The 21,949-nt window shown below is 41.9% G+C and overlaps 1 protein-coding gene across 10 annotated transcripts in view; it reads right to left on the bottom strand.

Moving 5' to 3' along the window:
* Positions 1–21,949, bottom strand: part of nav3 (neuron navigator 3) — a 408,804-nt gene that overhangs the window by 67,450 nt on the left and 319,405 nt on the right. For 8 of the 10 annotated variants that reach the window (XM_012915615.4, XM_076876163.1, XM_012915613.4 and 5 more), the window contains 3 exons: positions 16,701–16,843; positions 9,808–10,912; positions 6,784–6,899 (listed from right to left, as the gene is read on the bottom strand). In XM_012915615.4, the coding sequence (XP_012771069.2) occupies positions 6,784–6,899; positions 9,808–10,912; positions 16,701–16,843 (1,364 nt within the window). Of the gene's footprint in view, positions 1–3,260; positions 4,967–6,783; positions 6,900–9,807; positions 10,913–16,700; positions 16,844–21,949 lie in introns of those variants that run through there. The other 2 variants (XM_012915619.4, XM_076876164.1) reach the window with 1 other exon arrangement.

The raw sequence follows: 21,949 nt of genomic DNA, 5'->3' as shown, positions 1-21,949 counted from the left end.
AACTGCGTTTCGAATCACCGAAAACTGAGATTTTTAAAACTCCTTTTTTGTGTTTACGTGTGGACGAGGAATACAGAGTTCGTCATGCAACGTCAAAGGTATGTGCCTTTTTTCACGTCACGCAGTGAGCTACGTTATTGTGTACATGAGATGAATTGCAGAATGGCAGATAGAGACAAAATACTGTTACTGTTAATCTGACTATCTGCAGTTTTTACACGTTTAATTATACACACGCAGTTGCTGTCCCTCCATTTAGAAAGGCAGAGGCGTCACAGTGTAATTATTTTACATGTAGTTGTTTTTTTCCTGTGTAATAACAAACAAATTTCCCACGTGTGGGACTAATAAAGGTTATCTTATCTTATAATATTCAACATTGCTATCAATGCATTTTTCAAAAAATGCCTCCCTGTGCAAAATGGGTTCAAAAACATAAACAACATTGGGATACCGTTTGTCCGTGATTTGTAACAACTAGATATGCTTCATCATATTTTCTAGTCTTTGGCTTAGAATGAAGTTGGTTTGGAAACATATTCAGCGATGCTTCATCTCCTGCTTTGCGTTTGTGTGGGCGCCCCGTCAAAAACCTGTCCATGATGCTAGCAGTGACCAAGCGCACCCCCCCGCAGTGGCTCTGCGCCCCCCCCAGCGGCGGGCCCCACACTTTGGAAGCTCTGGCATAACATAAAGCATAACACAGTGAAGCTGGAGGATGAACGCTAACTAAGTTAACGTGAGGGTTCCCGATGGTTTTTGACCAAACTTCAATAAGGAGAGCAACTGAGAAAATCCATCCACAATACGAGGTTAGTCATTAATATACTGCAACAACATGGGAATAGAGCAGCTGTGAGAGAATTCAACATTAATGAATCAATGGTACAGAAGTGGAGGAAGCAAGAAGAATGAGTTGAGTAAAGTTTGACTTATCTGTTTTGTTTAACTTAATGCGCCTTATAATCCATTGTGACTTATGTATGAAAACAGATCCGTTCATCGACAGTACACCTTATAATCCGGTGCGCCTTATGGTCCGAAAAATACGGTATATCTAAGTGGACACAAATGTGTTTCCTGGCAGCCACTTAAGCACATTGAGAGCCTGTTAATTACATCAATGAACACTATCTGTTTAATGTAATACATGGTTTTATCTGACACACACACACACACACACACACACACACACACACACACACACACACACACACACACACTTTTTAAGCACTTTCAAGGTCCATTTTCAAGCTTTTCCAGCACATTACAAAAAAACCAGAATGCATATTTCACTTCGCATCGCCTCAGTAAGACCAAAATAATAAGGCTACACATCAGATATTGATGCTTCTTTCCTATGTGACACAAGAAATAGGAGACAGATGTTTGTTTGTTTTTTTAAAGTTCATTCATTCAAAACTAACTGTAAGATGTTTAACTACATTGCTTTCTGTATTATTGTTAAAGTTTTAAATGATCACCTTTAACGTGTTTATTCTAATAAAATCATGTCCAGTATGACAGGCATGGAGAACAGCACTGACTGGGAGAGGCTTTGAACAGATGACATACTCAGTTCAATTCAGCATATAAGACTTCATCTGCCTTAAATAAAAAGTGAGCCTTAAAGTATGAAATACTCATATACAAAAACACATCAAAATTTGTCTTAGTGGCTGATAGTGCCCGACAGGTCTCAATGTGAGCTTGAAGCCATTATGAATTTAAGTTGTTTAATGTGTAGGTTCTCACGATAAACAGATTCAAACAGTCACACATTGAAACAGACTGACACGTAGAGGTGCAAGGCAGCCCAGGCGGAGAAATTTTGCTTTTATACTTTGTGACAATCTGATAAGAAAACTATTCAATCAAATAGTTATTTGTGGTTACAGTTTCTAGCACTTTTAAGCACCAAATCCAAAAGCCAAGCACTTTTCAAACCTTGAAAAGGCAATATTAAAATCCAAACATTTTCAAGGATTTCAAGCACCCCTACAAACCCTGTGTATGAAGTTGATGATTGTTAAAATAAAAAATAAAATGTTAACAATTACTTGGTTGCTCCTAAATCTACGACATGAGTATATACAGAAAAGTTTGACATGGTATGCAAAAGAAAAAAATAAAGAAATACACAAACAAAAAGTTTCATAATTGTCAGTTTCATAATTTCAGATTCAAAACTAACATTTTCTTTGATTGACTCATATCACTTTTCAGAAATCCTTCTTAATGACTCCTGTGTTTCTCTCACGTTAAAGCCAAGTTTGTGCACATTGTTCCACATGGGAAGATGGCAGATGGTGTGTACACTGGAAAATTTGACATATATTAACAGAGCTGGTGCCAAGGTATAGCACAGTACCAGGTTAGACTCCATCAGCTGAGATTTACATTAAACCACTTAAAGCTGCATGCTCAACAAAGTGCCTCATTTGCAGACTGTGACAGAGTGAATGCAGGTGAAAAATAGGATGTGTAATATCTAGGAAATAAACTACTGCTGCTGTGCAGATCTTTTAGGTGAGAATGCAACATATCTGTGAGTGTAAAGGTATGGACTACAGGAAGCAAAGTGTTCTTCAAGAGCATGTTCTTGCAAAACAATGCCTTAACCCTTTAAGACCTACCATAGAACCAAGTCCACCAGAGCTTGTCTTTATATTTTTACATGCTGTGGAGCCATTTTTGGGAGCATTTCAAGTTGCTATACATCAATACAACCGTTATAGCCCAAATTTTAATAATATGTATGCATTAAGTCAATAATAACTACAAAAATTTAAATTCGTTTTTGGTTTCTTTTTTACATATATTTCTAGTTAGAGAAATGCAAGAGGCTTATCCCTCAAAACTGTAAATACAAAAAGGTTGCACAAAACAGTTTCCAACAACAGGAAATTTATTTTAAGTGTCTTCATAGCTTTATTATTGAGATACAGGTGAGATGATTTTTATATACTGCAGGAAAAACGAAAATAAATACTATAATGCAAATTTGCAAAAAAAAACAGCAAATGCCATCTATTCAGAGAAGGACAGCTTGACTCATCATGAAGGTTATGAAAATAACCATCCTATCAGAGCTACTTTGCTTCTCAGTTTGTTTCTTTAAAAAGCAAGATTTTAAATGAATAGAAATTGTTTTTTAAAGCTGCTGATTGACGTGTGTGATCACGTGTGTAATATGTAATAAAAAAACAACACTTTTAAAGTCCTTTCTAGGCTTTATATGAGAATGAATGCTCACTTACGTGGGCGAGGCTGTGCGTGCAGCACCTGCTCCAGGTCACCCAGCATGGTGAGGATCACCTCCTTATCAAGCTGAGCTGTTCCTTCACGAGGACCTCCCTCAGAAACCTCCTCCTCCGCCCAATATCCGCCATCTTTCTCCCTGCCTCCCTGTTTCCCACCTCCCTTGTCTGCTGCTGCCACCTCCTCATCGGACCGCCCCCTGCTGACCTCTTCATCTGTTCCTGCCACCTCTCTGGACCTCCGCTGTGCCTCAATCCTCGGGTGGCCACTGTATGATGCCCGCTGTGGCCGCCCTCCTGCTGCTGTGCATCGCCAAGGGACTGGAATGAGAGAATGCTCTGACTGAGAGAGCACTTTAGTGAGGGAGAGCGACAGAGATCGAGCTCTGGTGCCCCTTACACCTCCGCCTCTTGTGACCACATCCTTCCTGGGGCTTCCCTGCAGACTGCCTCCTGCCCGTTGTGTGGAAGATGAGTACAATGAAGAGTTTTGAGGTTGGGAAAGGCGAGACGGCGGCAGCTCGTCGAGCTCAAAGGTGTAAACCTGCTGTTCGCCATCACTGAGCAGGGTCAGGTTAGTAAGCGAGCGCTGCTTGATCCGCAGGTTGAGGTTGTCAGGGAGAGGCTGCGGAGGCCGTCGAGCTGGGCTGCCGCCCTGATAAACCGAGAACTCCGCTCCTCTCTTCATCCTCTCTCCTTTTCAACTAACCTCTTTACCGCTGGCAGCTCAGAGACTGAAACTATACATGCAAGTGGATCTACCTGTGCATGGCACTCTGTTTCACATCTTGACTGCACTAAAACTGAGAAAGCAGATGGAAGCAAGGAGCGCAAAGAAAGCAGAGGAAGCATAAGAGATGGAGCCCCAGGTCCTGCGTCTCCCGACTGATGTCCAGGCTTCAGTGGGCTGGAGGGAAAGCGAGCAGAGGGAGTAGAATGGAGAGAAAACCACCTTCTCAGGCATGTAGGTAAAATCCAGATCCATCATTAAGCCAGCCCATGGTCATGGTCAGGCGCCGAGCCAGACACAAACATTCATTTCTTCCACTCCTTCCCTGTCCGCATGCTGTCTCTCTGTCTTCTTGGCTCCTTTCTCCTGCTTCACCACAGTCAGGGGCGTGGATGAACGACTCGCTACATCTCTCGCTCCTCACACATTCTCTCTTCCTCTTGCGCTCTCTTTATCTTTTCCCCCTATTAAATGGCAGTGTCTTTTCATTCACTCTTATCTATCTCCCCCTACCTTCTGTCTCTCCTTTAATTACCACCTGACAGCTACGCTCCTCCTGCCTCCTCTCTGACGGTTCCTCTCTCCTCACAGCGGAGAGTGAACGGTGGTGAAGCCGGCAAATGGGCTCACATAGCTCTCGGAGCGCCTGCATCTCTCTCTCTCGCTCTCTCACTCACTCTCTCCTTTCTCACATTCTCTCCCCCCTCTGTGTTTATCACCCTCTCTTTCACCTAATCTCTCTCTTTCTGTTCTGCTCTTACTAGCCCTCTTCCTGTATGCCTCCCTTCCCCCTCTTTCTCAGTGTCTCTCCATCTCTCTCCCTCACAATGTGACAATGAGTTGCTTGGACAGTGCACCTGTAAGCTTGCAGCCCCCGCTGCACCACTCTGACCACCCAAACTTAATTAAATGCTATCTTGAGGAGCTAAAGCAGCAAGCCTGCAGCTTATCGCGAATCAACAATGAGATCACCGAGCCAACATATTCCCATCAATCACTGGGAGCATTATTAGCACTGTCTCTATTAGTCACAGCTGTCTACCACAGCATTCTCTAATCGTGACTACTAACTGCTGGAGGACCCTGGAAGCAGTTGCCTCAGAAAACATAATCAAGGTGATCCTAATCATCATGCCCTATGAGGTACTTCATCGCAAACTGATGTTTTATCATGAATAAAAGATGAACAGATGAAGACAAATAAACGGTGACACTTTCAAGCTCAAGCTTAACTCAACGTATGAATGAAGAGTTTATATAGAGTGCTGCTTTGATGTTTTAAAACTGGTCTTACTGACACTGGTTCAGTCTGTATATGTAAATGTATATGAGAAGTCTTGTCATGTGGCATTTGTGGTATGCATACACTTGAATTTCCTTCTCAGAGACTCATTCCTGTCTCTCTACTGAAGAGCAGGAAGAATGAAGACTGCAATGACCATGAAGCGAGTGACATTAAAAAGCAAGTGTTTGCAATGGCCCCCAAACAAAGAGAACGGTCAGCACCGCAGTCTAATTTTATCCTTGAAATCACGGGCTTTGGAAAAGCCGCGACCAAAGCAAAATGTCTGGAATGTTGCTGCCGACATGACATCCCCAAACCTATAATCACATGCTGTTGTTTGTGTATGCTGGTCTTCTGGCTTCACTTTGAACTTGACGTCTGAATTAAGAAGTTTGATTTTAAATGAAGACATCACCATCTGAATCAAGTGACCTGTTCTAAAATGGAAAACCCAAAAAGTCTCAAAGGATCCTCTGCGATAAAATCAGTGATGAAAAGATTATGACGCTAAAGAAAAAGGAGAGAGGACACATCTACCACAGATGTAACCTCTGAACTGAAGGCAGACCAAAGAGCTATAAAGGACGAAAGAGCTGTCACAGTGACCTCTTCATTTGGAACTGGTAAAATGCAACTGAAACAAAGAGATTTGTCTGTGCCAGCAGTTTGTGTTTTGATGGTCTGGTGCCTGCTTTAACCTCTCATCCTTCTCCTGTCTGGGCTTTTGTGGTTAGAAACTCCTTTAAAACTGGTCAAATGTCCCTCAGTCCTGAACTCTCAGATGCAGAAAAACGCCACAGTACTGTAATTCCAAAATGAAGACAACCTACAGCTCCACTTTATGTGTGTATATGTGTTATGTGTGAAGCTTTACATACAGCCATACCGATCTTGTCAATGTTTTTGATAAATACTCGGAGACTGGCAATGATAAACCATGTACATGTATGTATCATGGTGACTGGTGGTGGTGCAGCAATGCGATTATATCAGCTGGTGGCAGCCTGGGGCGAAGTAAACATAGCTGCAGATGCTCCCCGTGTCCAGCTGTCACTGCTGACCTTTTCCTTTCCCTACATGAAACCAGCCCAGAACAGGAACCCTCCCAGTAAGTACAAACAGACTCACTTTAGCACATTCACACACCAGCTGCATAATACCAGTACACTGAGTTGGCCACAGCAGCAGCTTTCAAAAGGCTCTCTGATCCTGCAGCTACTTTTCCACCTATACTCCATTAACCTCGTCTCTGACAAATATCAGTGTGGACAGCTAATCCATATTGTACCAAGAGTCTCTACCTAAGCTAACACATTTTGTTCCAATCGTTTAATGAAGGAAAATGTCATTTTAAATCAGTTCCTTTAGCATGTAGCAGACCACTGCAGTAGAATTATTTATCTACAGGGACAGATCATAATGCACAGATACTTATGCACATTCTCACACCCACACTGAGAAATATCCTCCAAGCGGAGCCCACATCTGTGTGGTGACCTGGTGCATACCTGATATCTCCTCCAGGCACTGTTTGGCTGTCTTGCTGTAGACTAGCTCTCCCTTGGTGGGGCTGAGGCAGGGGTCGGCTGGGGCCACCATGGTGCAGTCATTTTCTGAGAATGTCCTAAAGGCACAAAGAACAAATAACACACAGCAGTTAAGAAGATAGGTTTATCAGATATTTCAGTCTAACCTGAATTAAAGGCACTGCAGTCATGGAGGGATGGATTTAACTAAATTTGCTGTGTGCTTCCTCTCCACCAGCCTGAGCTACCTCACACTGTTTGTTTGCCGATTTAAAGAAACAAAGGTGGAGTCCAACACTCCTCATAAGATAACAGTCTTACATGTACATACAAACTTTGAACAATGAAAATGCCACAAAACCATGCAAAAACAGACTAAAGGCACAGAACAACACAGTTATACAGCTGACACGCAAACCCAACAGAAAGCCCTCTCACGCAGGAACACACAAACAGTGAAACACATACAAACTAACACTTTAAACCACACACAAAATCCCGAAATGCACACAGTAAAACTGCATTACAAACTGAGAAAACAAAAAACAGGCAGGCAGAGAACTAAGCACAAGCTACTGAACACCATGCATTTCTTCCAATACATACACACGCGCGCAGACACACACCAGGGACCACCACCACCTGCAGAGCTGCAGATAAAAATTGGCTTCCAATTGTGACAACAGCATTCGCCTGTGACTTCAGTTCATGTGAAAAAGCTTTTCTTCTTCCTGCAAGCTTCCCTCACCTCAGTGGATTCACAAAGACGGAGACACAGATATTCACTACCATTGCTGTATGGCACAGTATCACCCAAAAAATAAGAGAATAGATATGGGGGGGGGGGTGCGCGCAGTAATAAGATATTTGACTCTGCTGCTTTAAAAAAGAAGATTTACTGCTGGTCATGTAAAGAAATGTGATTGAAGCTGCGGAACTTTGAAAAAAAAAATTAACTGCACCAACAATTTTTGTATTTTTAATCGCCCCCTGTAAAAATTGTCCGGTCAACCTAGGTTATGGAAGCATAGGATGAGAACGGGCATTGCAAACTACATTTCTCTGTGGTGCAACTGTGAGTGCATGAGAAAGAGAATGGGAAAAAAATTATTTCTGCACACAAAAGTGGTCTGTTAAGCTTGGAAGATACAACAACTTTAAGTGGGCAGGGAGAAAGAATCCAAATGAGACAAGGATGCCTAATTGTGGCAAAAATGCTGGCAGCACAGGAGGGGGCCTTTATGCATGGTGACGGCTTTGGATGAGGAAGAACATGAAGATGGAAGCCGCAGATATATGAACGGAAGGATATATCTTAGAACACAGCAAAAAGGTTAAGATCTGCACATGAACTGTTCCTCGAGAATTTTATTCAACACCGAGTATAGTCTGAGACACATTATTACGTAATATGTGTAAAAGATGGGATAGCACGGCAGTGGGGCATTGAGCATTCTCCAGGGTGTACGCCGTCTCTTGCCCTCTACAAGAAGAACTGGATAAGCAGAAGAAAATGGATGGATGGATGGATGGCCTACAATTTCATACCTACTATTATGTAAAAAAGCACAGGTGACTTTCACTGTAACACTTTTGGAGGGGGCCAGCGTTAACACCACAGATATTCTGACAACCCATTAACTCTGCATGTCTGTTGTTTCTAATGATAAACAAATTAAAACACTCCAATGTATCTCTCTTGTACCCTCCAGATTCAATTCAATTCAATGTTATTTATACAGCGCCAAATCACAACAACAGTCGCCTCAAGGCGCTTTATATTGTAAGGTAGACCCTACAATAATACATACAGAGAAAAACCCAACAATCATATGACCCCCTATGAGCAAGCACTTTGGCGACAGTGGGAAGGAAAAACTCCCTTTTAACAGGCAGAACCAGGCTCAGTGAGGGGCGGCCATCTGCCGTGACCGGTTGGGGTGAGAGAAGGAAGGCAGGACAAAAGACATGCTGTGGAAGAGAGCCAGAGATTAATAACAAGTACGATTCACTTCTTGCAAAGTTAATTGTTGCAGATGCAAAGTTGATAAAGTGCCCCCCCCCCCCAAAAAAAAGAGACTTTCTTAACAACTGAGAGATATATATAGGAGCAGCTGCGACGGATGCCAAATTTGAACTTTCTAGTTCCAATTACTGACCAAGATGGCAAGAAACAGTGAGTAGAAGTCCAAGCTTTAAAATGTTCTCTCAGAAAACTCTGGGTAACATCACAGATGGTCCATCCACTTCTACTACACTCAATGCTTCTGTTTACTTTTTGCTCACTGAGTAGGCTGCCTGTGTTTTCACACTTTAAGTTTTAGTTCCCTGCTTCAGAGCTGACTATCACTCATTATCTCCTCAGGACTGATAGCCGCAGAAGCTCACTAAATGTGTGGGATTAAAGGAATGCTAATGCTCGAAAGAGGCACTGCTGAATGTGGCAGAGCTGACTGTGCGCTGCAGAGGAGGTAGTTCAGAGAGAGAGAGAAAGGGTGAAGGATTTAGTCTTGTTTAATGGGATTCCTAACTCCCTTTCTCTCCTAACACAAAGCCATCCTAGAGACTATTTTTTTTCTTTGGGATTTACCCACTTCCTGCACCTCTGATTGCTGTAACATCATGAAACCATGTGCCAGATGCATGCTTCTAACAACACTGGCTGAATGAGGAGAAGGGGAATGAGTTCTTGAACACTGCCAATGTCTGGATGCTCACATCAAAGATGAAACCCAGACAGTTAAATAATAGGCTTTGGCAAGCAGCAGGGAGTGGATGTTAATTTGTTCAGTGATGCCTGTGAAGGGATGTGGAGGCGAGAGCAAGACGCACAGTGGGGAGGCTCCAGCTGATCACTGGGAGAACTCCAAGATCTCATGGGGTGTGTGAATGACTGTAAGCATGTGCGAATGTGTGCAGGCAAAAAACGGGTCAACAGGTTGCTCTCGCTGGGTGTCCTTTGAGTAATGACGATAGGACAAATAAACACACACACACGCGCCTCACCTGTACATGAAGGGGGCCACAGTAGCTGTATTAGGATGGTTGTGCTGCTGCTGCTGGGGAAGCTGAACTACTCCATTTCCTCCTGGTGTTCCTCCCCCTCCCCCACTTCCTCCCACAGTGGACGCAGACAGGGCTGAGGTGCTGGTGGACGAGGTCATGCTGGTCCGTTTGCCCTCTGAGCCCCCTACGGAGCGTTGGATATAGAAACTCCCACTTTGCCCCCCTTTGGTTAGCTTGGCCCTCTCTCCCTCTCCTCCCCGTATATTTCCGCTGCTGTTTAAGGCGGCCTGGTTTTGGGCCTGGGACTGACTTTGCGGCTTTGCTGATGATGCTAAGGGACCTTTAAGTCCTGGCTTTGGGATGCCGCTTGAAGCTGAGGGGGTGCCACCATCTTTCTTCCCTGACGATGACTTCCCTCCTTTTGGGATGAGGCTGGCAATTTTTGAGGACTTCTTTGTGGACTCGGGAAATGTGTCGCGCTCCTCTTTTGGGGGAGAGCTGTCCTTACAGGACTTCCCAGACTTGCTCTTGTCCTCCTTGTCTTTGGAGGAGGCTTGAGACCTGCTACCACTGGCGGACGCCTTTGAATAAGAAGAGGGTGAAGATGAGGACGTTTTGCTTGGTGCGGTGAGGGACGATGCAGGGGTCTTTGTAGCCATTTGTTTGGCTGTAGCACTGCTACTAACACTGCTGCACGCTGACCCTGTAGGCGTCAATCCATCTTCACCATACTCTGATAGGTCATCTTCCTCCTGCAAAGCCATCTCCACCACAGATGGTGATGCTCTTGAAGCTGATCGGGGGTTAATCAGCCGAAATTTCTCCAGCATTGACCTCTGAGGCAGTGCAACACTTGACCCTACTTTTGACCCATCCCCTTCTGGGGCTTGTGGTGATGGGGTGGTAGAAGGGGAGTGTGTAGGGCTTGCCAGCATGGATGAAGTTGCGCTGTGCTTAAGATTCATGGACTTGCTGCGCCAGGACTTGCCAGCTGTGGGGGATGGGATGGCAGAGGCCAGCTGCTGCCCGCTGAGGCTGGTGGGAACCATGCCACCAACACCACTTCCATTCATCCCACTAGGTACTGGGATGCCTCTCACAGCCTCTGAACAAAGAGAGTAGAGAGAAAGAAAAATACAGGATGATGATTAAAAGGGATATCTGGTTAATTACAGTTTTTGATGTACAAATTTGCAATTTCAAATAACCAATTGATAAGCTGCAACAGGTTATTACTAATCTTTCTGTGATGAGATTGGTTGGAATGATTTTCCCATTGAGATGTTGCACAGAATTGATTACAAAAAGGAGGATTAGTCATGTATGCTGCATTACGCTACCTGTAAAGTGTTAGGTTTCCCCAAATTTTATTGCAGTTTGATAATTAAATGCAATTTTCCTATTTTATTTTATTTTATTTTTTTTACTTTTTATCATAGTCATTTATCAACAAGTTATTAGCTAAAATGCTACACTTCCGCAGGCTTCCTGGATTTATTTGACAAGAAAAACTAGTTCAGAATACTCAGCTGACTCCCTGCTGACTTCCTTTGTGGTTTTACACACATTCAGCAAAAAATAGTTAACTCTTACATTATTTGGGGAAAATTACAAAAATAAAACCCCAGAGCTTATTCTCAGGTGACAGGATATCAACAGCGAGTTGAGTTAAAAGAAAAGACTTCATGTTTATTACAACACCGGTGTCTTACAAGGAGTTTGCATTCAACAGTGTTTTACCTTCTTGTTACAATTCTTTGTAACCTGTAACCGCATGTATACATGTATATAACAGACTTATAAAGGACAGGCTATCATGTTATGGTAGTGACAAACAAATTCTCACCATCATAAATAATAAAGGAGAATTTCCTGAAAGGAAGCCATTCAATTAAAATATTGACCTTTTCTGGAAAAGATCCACCTCCCAATGAGTAAAACAACAAATGAAAGTTTGAGAAGCTTTTTTTTATTTACTCTGCAGCTTCATTCCCTGAACATTTTTTATTTTGGGATATTCATATTCTGCATTTCTTTTTTCCTCTTTCTACTTTCATCCACACAGCTGGAATTATACTGCATACAGCTATATGAAAGATAAATAACTACCTTTCACAGATCATCAACACCTGTGTATCTCTTTTATACATAAACTTTATCCCAGACCTTACAAGTATAGCATTTGCGTTAGGTATGCACATGAACACAACTTCACCTCCCCATGAACACAAGTTTGAGTTACTTTCTAACTGAAAGAGACAAATAGCGGGGAAAAAGTATCAGCAGAATTATGATAGGGTAAGTAGAGAGAGGCGACAGAGTGACAGCATGAAGTTATGCTCCATTAGACTGAGTGTCTGTCTGTCTGGCTGTCACTCAGCACAGTGAGCAGGGTTCAGCTGGCTGTGAGTCACCCCCACTCTGCAGTTTAAAGCCTCCTCAGGCAGGCAGAGGAGGGGGGCTCAGATTGAGCTGTGGCTGGGGCCGAAACACTTTAACCGGCTTATGCTTCTGACAACATCCTGTAAAACCTTTAAACATGCCTGAAAACACCTCAGTGCATTCAGCACAATGTGTCAGGCTGTAAAGTGTCAGGCCCTCCTTTATATAATATTGTTTAAACTGTAATTTAGGAAATGGCTGTAAGATACCTGATAATGGTTTGGCCACACTTTGAAGGCTTTAAAAGTGACTGACTAGAGCAGGGGTAGGGGACTCCAGGCCTCGAGAACTGGTGTCCTGCAGGTTTTAGAGCTCACCCTGGGTCAACACACTGAAATCAAATGATTAGTTCGTTACCAGGCCTCTGGAGAACTGCAAGACATGTTGAGGAAGTCATTTAGCCATTTGAATCAGCTGTGTTGGATCACAGGACACATCCAAAACCTGCAGGACACCGGCCCTCGAGGCCTGGAGTTCCCTACCCCTGGACTAGAGCAAAAATCTGTTGGCTTCACATTAGTTAAGGATTGATTTGGATAACCATATAATAATGTGACAAGCAACTGACAACTGGAGACATTTTTAGCCAATAACAATTTTTTAATATTAGAATGATTGTAACAAGTTAAATAAATAAAGGAGTGTCTGCTAGGGTGTAAGTCTAAGTGGAACTGCAGTTATATGTGTTGTTGTAGCCAATCTATGTTAAAATAAAATAATTTTTTAACATGTGTTAAAGTGTATGGATCTGTTCTGAATGTGCTGGTGGGTTTGTGTGAAAGGATATCTGTACAACAACAAAATCAGTTTAAAGTCAATTAAAAAGGATAATGAACTGGCAGCCCCCCTCTTTTTCTACCATGAATAGGTTTAAAAGCTGAGATAAGTCACAATACCAAAGTTTCAAATCTCAGATGAGACCAAAAGAGCTAAATATGGATTGAAGACTTATCAGTTAAATGCTGGTGCAAAGAAAAAACATTTGCAGCTCCAGTAGCATAGCTGTTGTTTTGAGCGTGTGTCTTCCTGGCAAAGTCCTGGAGTTTATTCTTATGCTTATTCCTGCAACACTTATTGTTGCAGGAATACGCACAAAGGCATTTAGACTTTGCAAGGTATTAAATGGCTGTCTGTGGGAATAGTTTGTCAGCATGATAGCTTCCTAAGTGTGGAGTAATAAAACTTTACAGGTGATGAGATGAAAACGAGAGCCAGGTTAAAATATGTGTAATCAGATCCATTAGTCCCAAGTTCAACAAATATGTACTAATTACTTGTGTCTGCAACTAATAGTAATATATTACTTTATAGTTACTGTGTACTTATGAGTCTGAATATGAATATGTTGATAGCTGTTCCTATGTGGTCCCATCACAAGACTGTCTCAAGATGGTCATTTCTTGTCCAGGCAGTCATGTGGCACAGGCATAAACGTTGATTACAGCATACATTGTGAGTGTGTGTGTGTGTGTGTGTGTGTGTGTGTGTGTGTGTGTGTGTGACCACTATGCTGGCCCCCATCTTTTGAGATAAGTGAATGACTTTTACATATCTGATAAATCTGACTGCGAATGAAAGAGATGGCGAGCATTTGTGTGAGTCTGCCTGCGGTGTGTGTCTCTGCTTGTGTGTCCAGTCAATTAACCCTGTCTTCAGAGATTCCCCTTCCCTCCTCCCCGCTCATCACTTCCCCACCCCAGAGGCAGTTTCACAGCACCACCACACTTTTCACCGTGCAGTGACTTGCTGTTGCCGTGGCAACAGACTCTTATTTTCCTTTTTTGCCTCAGCGACCACGGAATTAAATGCCACTTTGTCTGGGTGGCGGTGGACCCTCTGCTAACAAATACAAACACACACACAAAGTCAGAAGCACACGTGCCCCTGACTCATGTATGTACTGACAAACCCTTCTGTTTACCACACAGTTAAAGACTGAAATTCACCTGGTGTGAGTTTCTACACACTGGCCACACTCCAGTTTAACACATTTGAACTTGCTCTGCTTCCCACTTCACATCACTGTGAGTAAGACAAATTATCGGCTTAAGGAAACCAGCACCTTCTCCACTCTGGAGTACTGGAGTTTCACAGCTGCTTCTTTATCTTCTTTCTGACACACAAACAGAAGTATTTCTGAAGTATTTGTTGTGCATACATTTTTTGCAAATCCTTACTAAAACAGTATGACAATGTAGTTTGAAAATATATGAAGGATGTTTCTCCTGTTTCGTCTTTCCCTTTTCATGTGTCCGCTGTTACAAATGCCCATACCAATAGATGGCAAACAGATAAAATCAAATAATATATTGACCTGGCCATTGGAGCTTATTGGCTCTGATAAAAAAAATATAGAAACAAACTAGAACGCTAGTTTTAAGTAAACCCTGCCCCTTTTATAGATCAGACAAGTCGACATCATGTACAAAAAACTGCCATGTGTAATCTCCATAATCTTAAATGGCTGTAGTACTAACAGGTGGAAACTATGCAAAAAGGAGGAAAATGTGATAAGTTTTTCTTAAATAATATTAAAACACTTTCAAACTCATTTGTGCAGTGGCCTGGCTTCATTATTAAAATGAAAATAAAGAAATTATGCATAATAATATCAAATAAATAAGAAAATGAAATCTGTAAAAATTGTTAGAGGTTGGGAGGAACATTACAGCATTGTCTGCTCAGAGCTGAATACTATATTTGTACTTGTTTCCATTAGGAATCTGAATTTGCACAGTCACAATTAGAAAAGATGAAAAGATTTCACATTAAACGAGAACATGTCCTATAAGGGGCGAATGTAAGTAGCTGTAAGAGAGGAGGGGAAAAAGCTTGTGGCAGACACTTCCTGTATCTGTTTATGTGCCTTTTGATTTCTCTGCTACCTGTTTTTGGCCAGAAGGATCCGACTGCATAGCTGACATTTCCTCAACAATTGATCCCCCCTCCACTTTTTGGTTTGTCTATTTTATTTTAAACCAAAACACCTTTTCCATCTCCCCTGCAGTGAAGCACCAGTCCTACCGGCTTATCTCTCCAAACTGAGGCTTTGTCTTTTGGCAAGACTCCACTGGAAAAAGACACATTTGCCCTTTAATACCCTGCGTATCATTTTCAGGAGAAAAAGGGGAAAATGTTACTGAAACCTTTGAAACTGTGATGTAACTAATAACCATAATAAACCTAAAAAAACCCCTGACATTTAAACCCAATTATAACTAAAAGCACATTAAGACTAATGTGAAATGTCAGTTTCTCAAGAGCTTGTTATTCCCCGTTTTTAGCAATTTTCAGTTACGATTGATCACATACTATCTTTCCATCCTTCTGTGTTATCTTTCACCTCCCTCTTCCACTGAAGAATCTGAAGTTTCAGACAGAAACTGGAAGGGTGAGTGCACATGTGAACTTTTAGGATTAAAAGGAAGACAGAGAGAAATGCAGCAAGCGTTTGCTGCAGGCATTTCACTGCTATCTCTGTTGGGTGCCATTCACTGTGTCTCTCCTCCACTACATCACCATCTACTGATCCTTTGCACTGTTTTCCTCAATGACTGTGCAGTGCTTTAAGAATAAATGCTGGCTGTCTTTTGTTAGAAAACATTTTTGCCAAAGTAAAAGGTTTGTTAATATACCTTCAGGAGTGGCGTTATTATTATGATGATGCTGAGGCATGAGAACATGTTTTAATTACTGGCATTGTGTTAGCCAATAACTCATAAGAATTCTTATGAATGAGCCATGACAAAATCTTAAAGCTATTATAAAGTGATCGAACGAGCCAACAGTAAAGAATTGTGTAATTAACACATTACGAATGGATATATTTACTCTTCACAGCAGAATGTGGCCATTAACACAACAAGGACTTTTCAGTAATTACTTTTCTGTTAAATAAAATGCCACACACTCACTCTTGGCCTCTGTAAGACCCTTTTCTCAAAAACATTACTCTTATTAGCTTGATCGTACTTGACAAAGCGGTTTCCTGGATTCACCCCCTGCTCATTTCTCAAGCAGCTCTATTCGTGCTGTGAATATTTTCACCACCTCCACTTAATGGTATCTATTCCAACTCAGTTGGAATGAAGAGCAGTGGATGATTCAGCAGACCAGTTCAGACTAGTGACATCAGCCTGTCTGACTTGTGTGAGTGGTGCCATCAAGTGGTTGGGATGAGGAATGGAAAATCACTGCCTATACCTACTGCAGGAGTAGGCAACTCCAGGCCTCGAGAGCCAGTGTCCTGCAGGTTTTAGATCTCACCCAGGGTGATTAGTTCGTTACCAGGCCTCTGGAGAACTTCAAGACATGTTGAGGAGGTCATTTAGCAATTTGAATCAGCTGTGTTGGATCAAGGACACATCTAAAACCTGCAGGACACCAGCCCTTGAGGCCTGGGGTTGCCTACCCCTGACCCCATAGTCAAACTCTGTAAACACACTCTTTACCTCTATCGTTGCCACTGGCATACTGAAGAGGCTTGCTCTTGTCAATGCTGTTGAAGCTCTGGCTCCGACGGTTGAGGTTGGATGAGCCTGGGCTCCTGGAGGCCCCGCTGCCCGCAGCAGGTACTCTGGAGGGCCCTGGTAACCTGCAGGAGAGGTAGAACAATGATAAGTAAAATGACTGCACATTAACTCAACCCAAAAAAGTCAAGGAAAGGTGGTTTATTTATAACAGGGGATACTTTAAAATCAACAGTCCTTTGTCAGTAATAACTTTCATCCAGTCATTCTGGAGTTCAAATGTGCAAAAGTCACCCTTCTTGTTTCAGGGAACAGCAGAATTACAGAATAACACCAAGGTACTAAAATGACCACCCCTTCCAGAACATCAAGCTCAAGCACGGCTTAACTAACTGATGACATCTCACATTAGCTTCACCTAAAGCACACGGAGATTTGGTGTCCCGTCACTTCCACTGAAAGCGCCTTTAAAGTATGCACTGTTACCTTTAACTGTTAGGCCTCGACTAGACACAATAACAGATGAGATACACATTGAGATTTAAAAATCTACAAATATTGGTATATTTTCTCACAAATAACCAGCCCTGGATTCAGTATGTGTCAGTGTGTAAGATGAAGAGAGATCAGAAGTCTTTGTTTCATCTTGGGCTAAGGAGGGAGGATAAAAGAAAAACTGTGTGTTCAGGTGCACATGTGCTGAGAGTCTGTGTCATGACAGGCTGATTGAAAGCTCAGAGCTGATCAGAGCTACTGTAAAGCCACGCGTGATATAAATATTTCCTTCGCTTCAAACGATCATAAAAAGGAACTACAGTCACATCTACCAGGGGGGTTTGTGTTTTCAGTCAGTCTACTTTTGAAACACACTTTTGCATCATTTCTTTCTGTTGACACAGTCAAAGCTGCCAGTGTCAAATGGTGATTTGCCATGCTGCAGCTGGAGGAGTTTCACAACTCCCAGAAGCGTGTTAAAAAGAAGAATCTCATCAAAAACCTGTTGTACAGTAACGTTATGCTGCATTTTTTATGTGGTGTGCCAGATGCATTCATACATCTGTTTGTTAGCACGTTTCTTCAAAAACACATTTAGCAGCTGGTTCAAAGATTTTGACAAGCTGGATCTATTTCTGCTGTAACTCAACATGATTTTTCCTTTTTTGGTGCCTTGGTTTCTCCCACAGATGCTTTACACTGTTTTCATGTTGAAACAATATCAAAATGCAGGTTTGAAAAAGGGCAGAGATAGCTCAAAACCTTAAAAAACGTTTATGGAACTTTGAAAAAAACAACTTCTGGTGAAATAGAAAATGTATAAGTCAAGATCTTCTCAGAGAGAGAGAGAAAACGCTGGACTGTAACAACTTGATGTCTCTGCATGAACTTTGCCATGACCTTAAAGATAATTGATTTGCTATGCTGAATATGTCGCTTGTCTGTATCGCAGATGGAGCCGAGATGTCGGAGGGAAACGTAATTTAGGCTCTGAATTGTGCAGTGGTGAAAAGCCCTCTGGGGGAAAAACATATTTCATATATTCCATTCTGTGTTTAAGGCTTTCATGAAAATAAACAAATGAAAGGACAGATTGACATCTAGCATGGATAACAAACCTCCTGACTACTAAGAAATCTCTTCCGCCACTGCTTTCGGTACTCTTCTATTTCTCTGCCACATGGGCCAACTATGATACACTTCATAGGAAACACAAAGTGCAGTTCTCTCTCACTCAATATGCTTTAGTTGAGAAAAAACATTATTTTGATTTTAAACACTGAATTTCAGTGTTCGGAGCATCAGTTAACTGCAAAGCAATTCACCACCAACAAAAAACAATCAGTGACCAAATCAATACGAGTAGAGTTTGATCAAGGAACAACAAAGTTTTCTCAGTCCTTTATTTCCCTAAAGTATCACTCTAAGACTTTAAAATGAGGGTGAGTAACAGAGCCAAATTAAAAGCTGCTGACTGCCCTCCTGACACGCGTGAATCTGCAACAACTGAGGACAAGCTCACACTGACAGTCCAAAACACTAAGCGGGTAAAATACGCGTCCCATCTCGTGGCACACGATGCTATCGTTTTAATTCTGACTGACACAGGTATGAAGGTTTTATGCACAAATTTATCTTGGAATTATAAGACAGAAAATCTCATCTAGGGGATTTATTTACTCATCTGCATCTGAACTTCAAGTTTAACTCTGGAAAATGTGTGAATCGCTGACAAATCTAAAATATTTTCACACATTATGCAAAAGACTGGCTCCCACCTAGTCTTTTTTTCACTGCACAGGATCAATTTCCTTTATGTCTGAAAACATGCCATGGCATCGATGCAGAAATTCGCCGTATCAACCAAATCGCCTGGATGAAGGTCTTATTAAAAAAATAGCTGCTGAAAAAACTGCTTCCAGTGCATCATTAAATATCACTGGAGCAGGACTGTTTTTTATTTTCCTGGGAAGGTAGCTCAGGTAAACAAAGCAAGTTAGTTACTAACCAGGTATCTCTTCCAGTCTGTGATGCAACAAGGAACAAACAAAGCACTATATTAAAATCCAGCAATTATATTATGGCAGCAAGAAGCAAATTATTTGGATCTAACTACAAAAATTCAAGGCAACTTGGGTGTCTCCCTCAGAAAATGGAACAAGGCGCAGCAGGAAGTCAGAACAAAAACTGCCAAATATGTCAGCCCCATGTGCTGAGCAATGAAAAGATGGTTTTACACAGACAAAAATAAAATATGCTCCTGTGCACAAAACTTCATCAAGAGGAACAAATGTGTCCCTTACTCGCACTTCCCTTCTTTGAATTACTATATGATTTTGCATCCCACTGTTCATTTGTAGCAGACGAGCTGACTGTTAAGAGATGCTGATCCAGGCCTGAGCGCAACACTGGTGCTTTACCCGAGAGGCCTCGGTGAGCTGCAGCAGGAGGTGGTTCTCGGGTCAGAGCTGAGTCTGCCATTCACAGAACAAAAACAGATGGAGATGTATAGTAGCATGCACATAATGCAGAACATTGCGCCCAGAAATGCATACAAAGGCAGACTAGCGTTAATAGTATATATCTGCTTTAATATATTTAGTCTGCACGAGAGGAACAGACGAGATTGATAGACAAAGACAAAAGAATGAACAGATCTAAAAGGAACAAAAATATGAAATGGGAGGGGGGATGAAAGTGCACACAAACAGGGGTGCACATCAGAAAAGGAAGGCGCTGTAGCTGCAAACCCCGACAAGAGAAAATGAGAGATAAACAGTAGGAAATGAGATGGAGATTGAGGCAATTCAGATGGTAATCAGAAGTAGTTCCTTTTATCATAAGATTCTTTCATCTTCCAAAATACATGTTTGATAATACATCGGCAAAATGGAAGAGAGAAAATGTGATGCAATTCCTCGACAGGGAATTTGTTTTAGACTGGACAGATCTGAGGTGAGGTAGGGAGGTGGGTGAAATCCTTGCAGAGCAAAGAGAGTTCTCTGCCCTTCACAATGTTGTGCCATTGAGTCTGTGTATTCAAAACAGCCCTTTCCTTATCTCATGACTAGTTCTTATAACATCTGTTATAACCCTGTATTTGCAAGAGTGTAAGACATCTGCTCTGACACATCTGGCCCCCACATGGCCACTCAATGCCACATCAGGCTTATTAAAATGGTAGAAAGATACCGCAAGTAGGCGGGTGGCCAGCAAACTGCCAAACATCACTCCCTGCTGCTAAGATGAAGGCCACACCGTACCGACATTTAATACGCAACATCTAATGTACACTCTATTTGAAATCATGGCAGCTAAACTAATAAAACATGTTGATGGTTTTATAACTTTCAGTGTGTTGTTCAGCTGCTCTGATATGTCAAATGAAAGCAGAATAACTCAAATAACTAAATTGTCAAGACTGTGCTAACATGAGCTGAGCAAACAAACAGGAGATGGACTTATGGCAATGAGAGAAAGGCAACTCAACTCAAGGTCCACTTGAGATATAAAATAAATTAACTTTTGCAATATTTCTGAGTTGAATAAAGTGTCACCATCATTCAACGTCACATATTCTACTGAAATTAGAACTGTACTTACATTCCTACCCATCAATGGAACTTAAAGCTGTACATAATCCTCTTACCGGGGAAATTAACGCTATATTTTCAGATCATGAACCCAATGGAAAAATAAGAATGGACAGAGAACAAAAAAGAATCAAAAACCGACCCCTTGGAAACACCATGTGAGAAAGAGGTGAAGGATGAGAATTGTGTGTCTACCAAGATGTACAACTGGAGTTAAGGGCACAAAACATAAAACGGATAAAGTGTTGTGTTGTCTGACAGTACACAGAAGTTAGTTAGCATCCATAAGTCCTGAGTAGTGATGTGTCGGTTGCGAACGAAATGGCTCTTAGAACCGGCTCTTTTTAGTGAGCCGAACCGAAAGAGCCGGTTCTCTAAAAAGAGCTGGAAATCCCATCACTAGTCCTGAGTGGTGATCCACAAAAAAATAAAGCACCTAGCCCATGGTAGTGTCAGGTATTAGCGCAGTTTATTCAGGAAGTAAATCTCTTTTGTTGTAATTCAGGTCAGATGTCCACATCAAAGGGAACTAGATTAAAAATCCACAACCCATTATGTGAAACATATGAATAGCTATTTGTTGACACCACTTATTATGCACAGAAAGCCAAAACATAACCTGCGCTTATGTTTCGTTTACTGTTCCAACATCAGAGAAGGCAGATTATAGCAAAGAGCTCAACACTGTCTAGCTGATATACAAAATACAAAAATATTTAGCACAGTTTCCACCACTGACAAAAGGGAAACAAAGAGCCTGAATGTGACTGTGTCAAGTGAAAAGGCCAGGTGTAAACTGGATAGGTCCTTGAGTGCTAGCTAACAAGCAAGCACCTCAGACATTCTGAGGTAGTAAGAAGCACACTAAAGCTCCTAGTACCTTGAGGGAAACATTCCTCACCACATTCAGCACAGTGCAGCATGAAAGACACACAACAATTTATTTCTATTTTAGAATTGCTAAAACTTTCTTGCTTCGGGGATAACAGAGGAGGCAACTCGTGGTGATTAAAAATAACTTCTCAGAAGGCAAGAAAGTAATTAACTGTGGTAATCAGCCTTGAATGAAAATGAGATGGCAAGAGAAGAGTGCCTGCACTGTCACCGCTCACTAATATAAGTGATTTGTTTGTGTGCGCGTGC

Source organism: Maylandia zebra, linkage group LG17 (assembly GCF_041146795.1).
Source record: "Maylandia zebra isolate NMK-2024a linkage group LG17, Mzebra_GT3a, whole genome shotgun sequence".
Taxonomy (NCBI): domain Eukaryota; kingdom Metazoa; phylum Chordata; class Actinopteri; order Cichliformes; family Cichlidae; genus Maylandia; species Maylandia zebra.
Note: the sequence above shows the minus strand (reverse complement) of the source record. Positions and strands in the feature narration are given on the sequence as shown.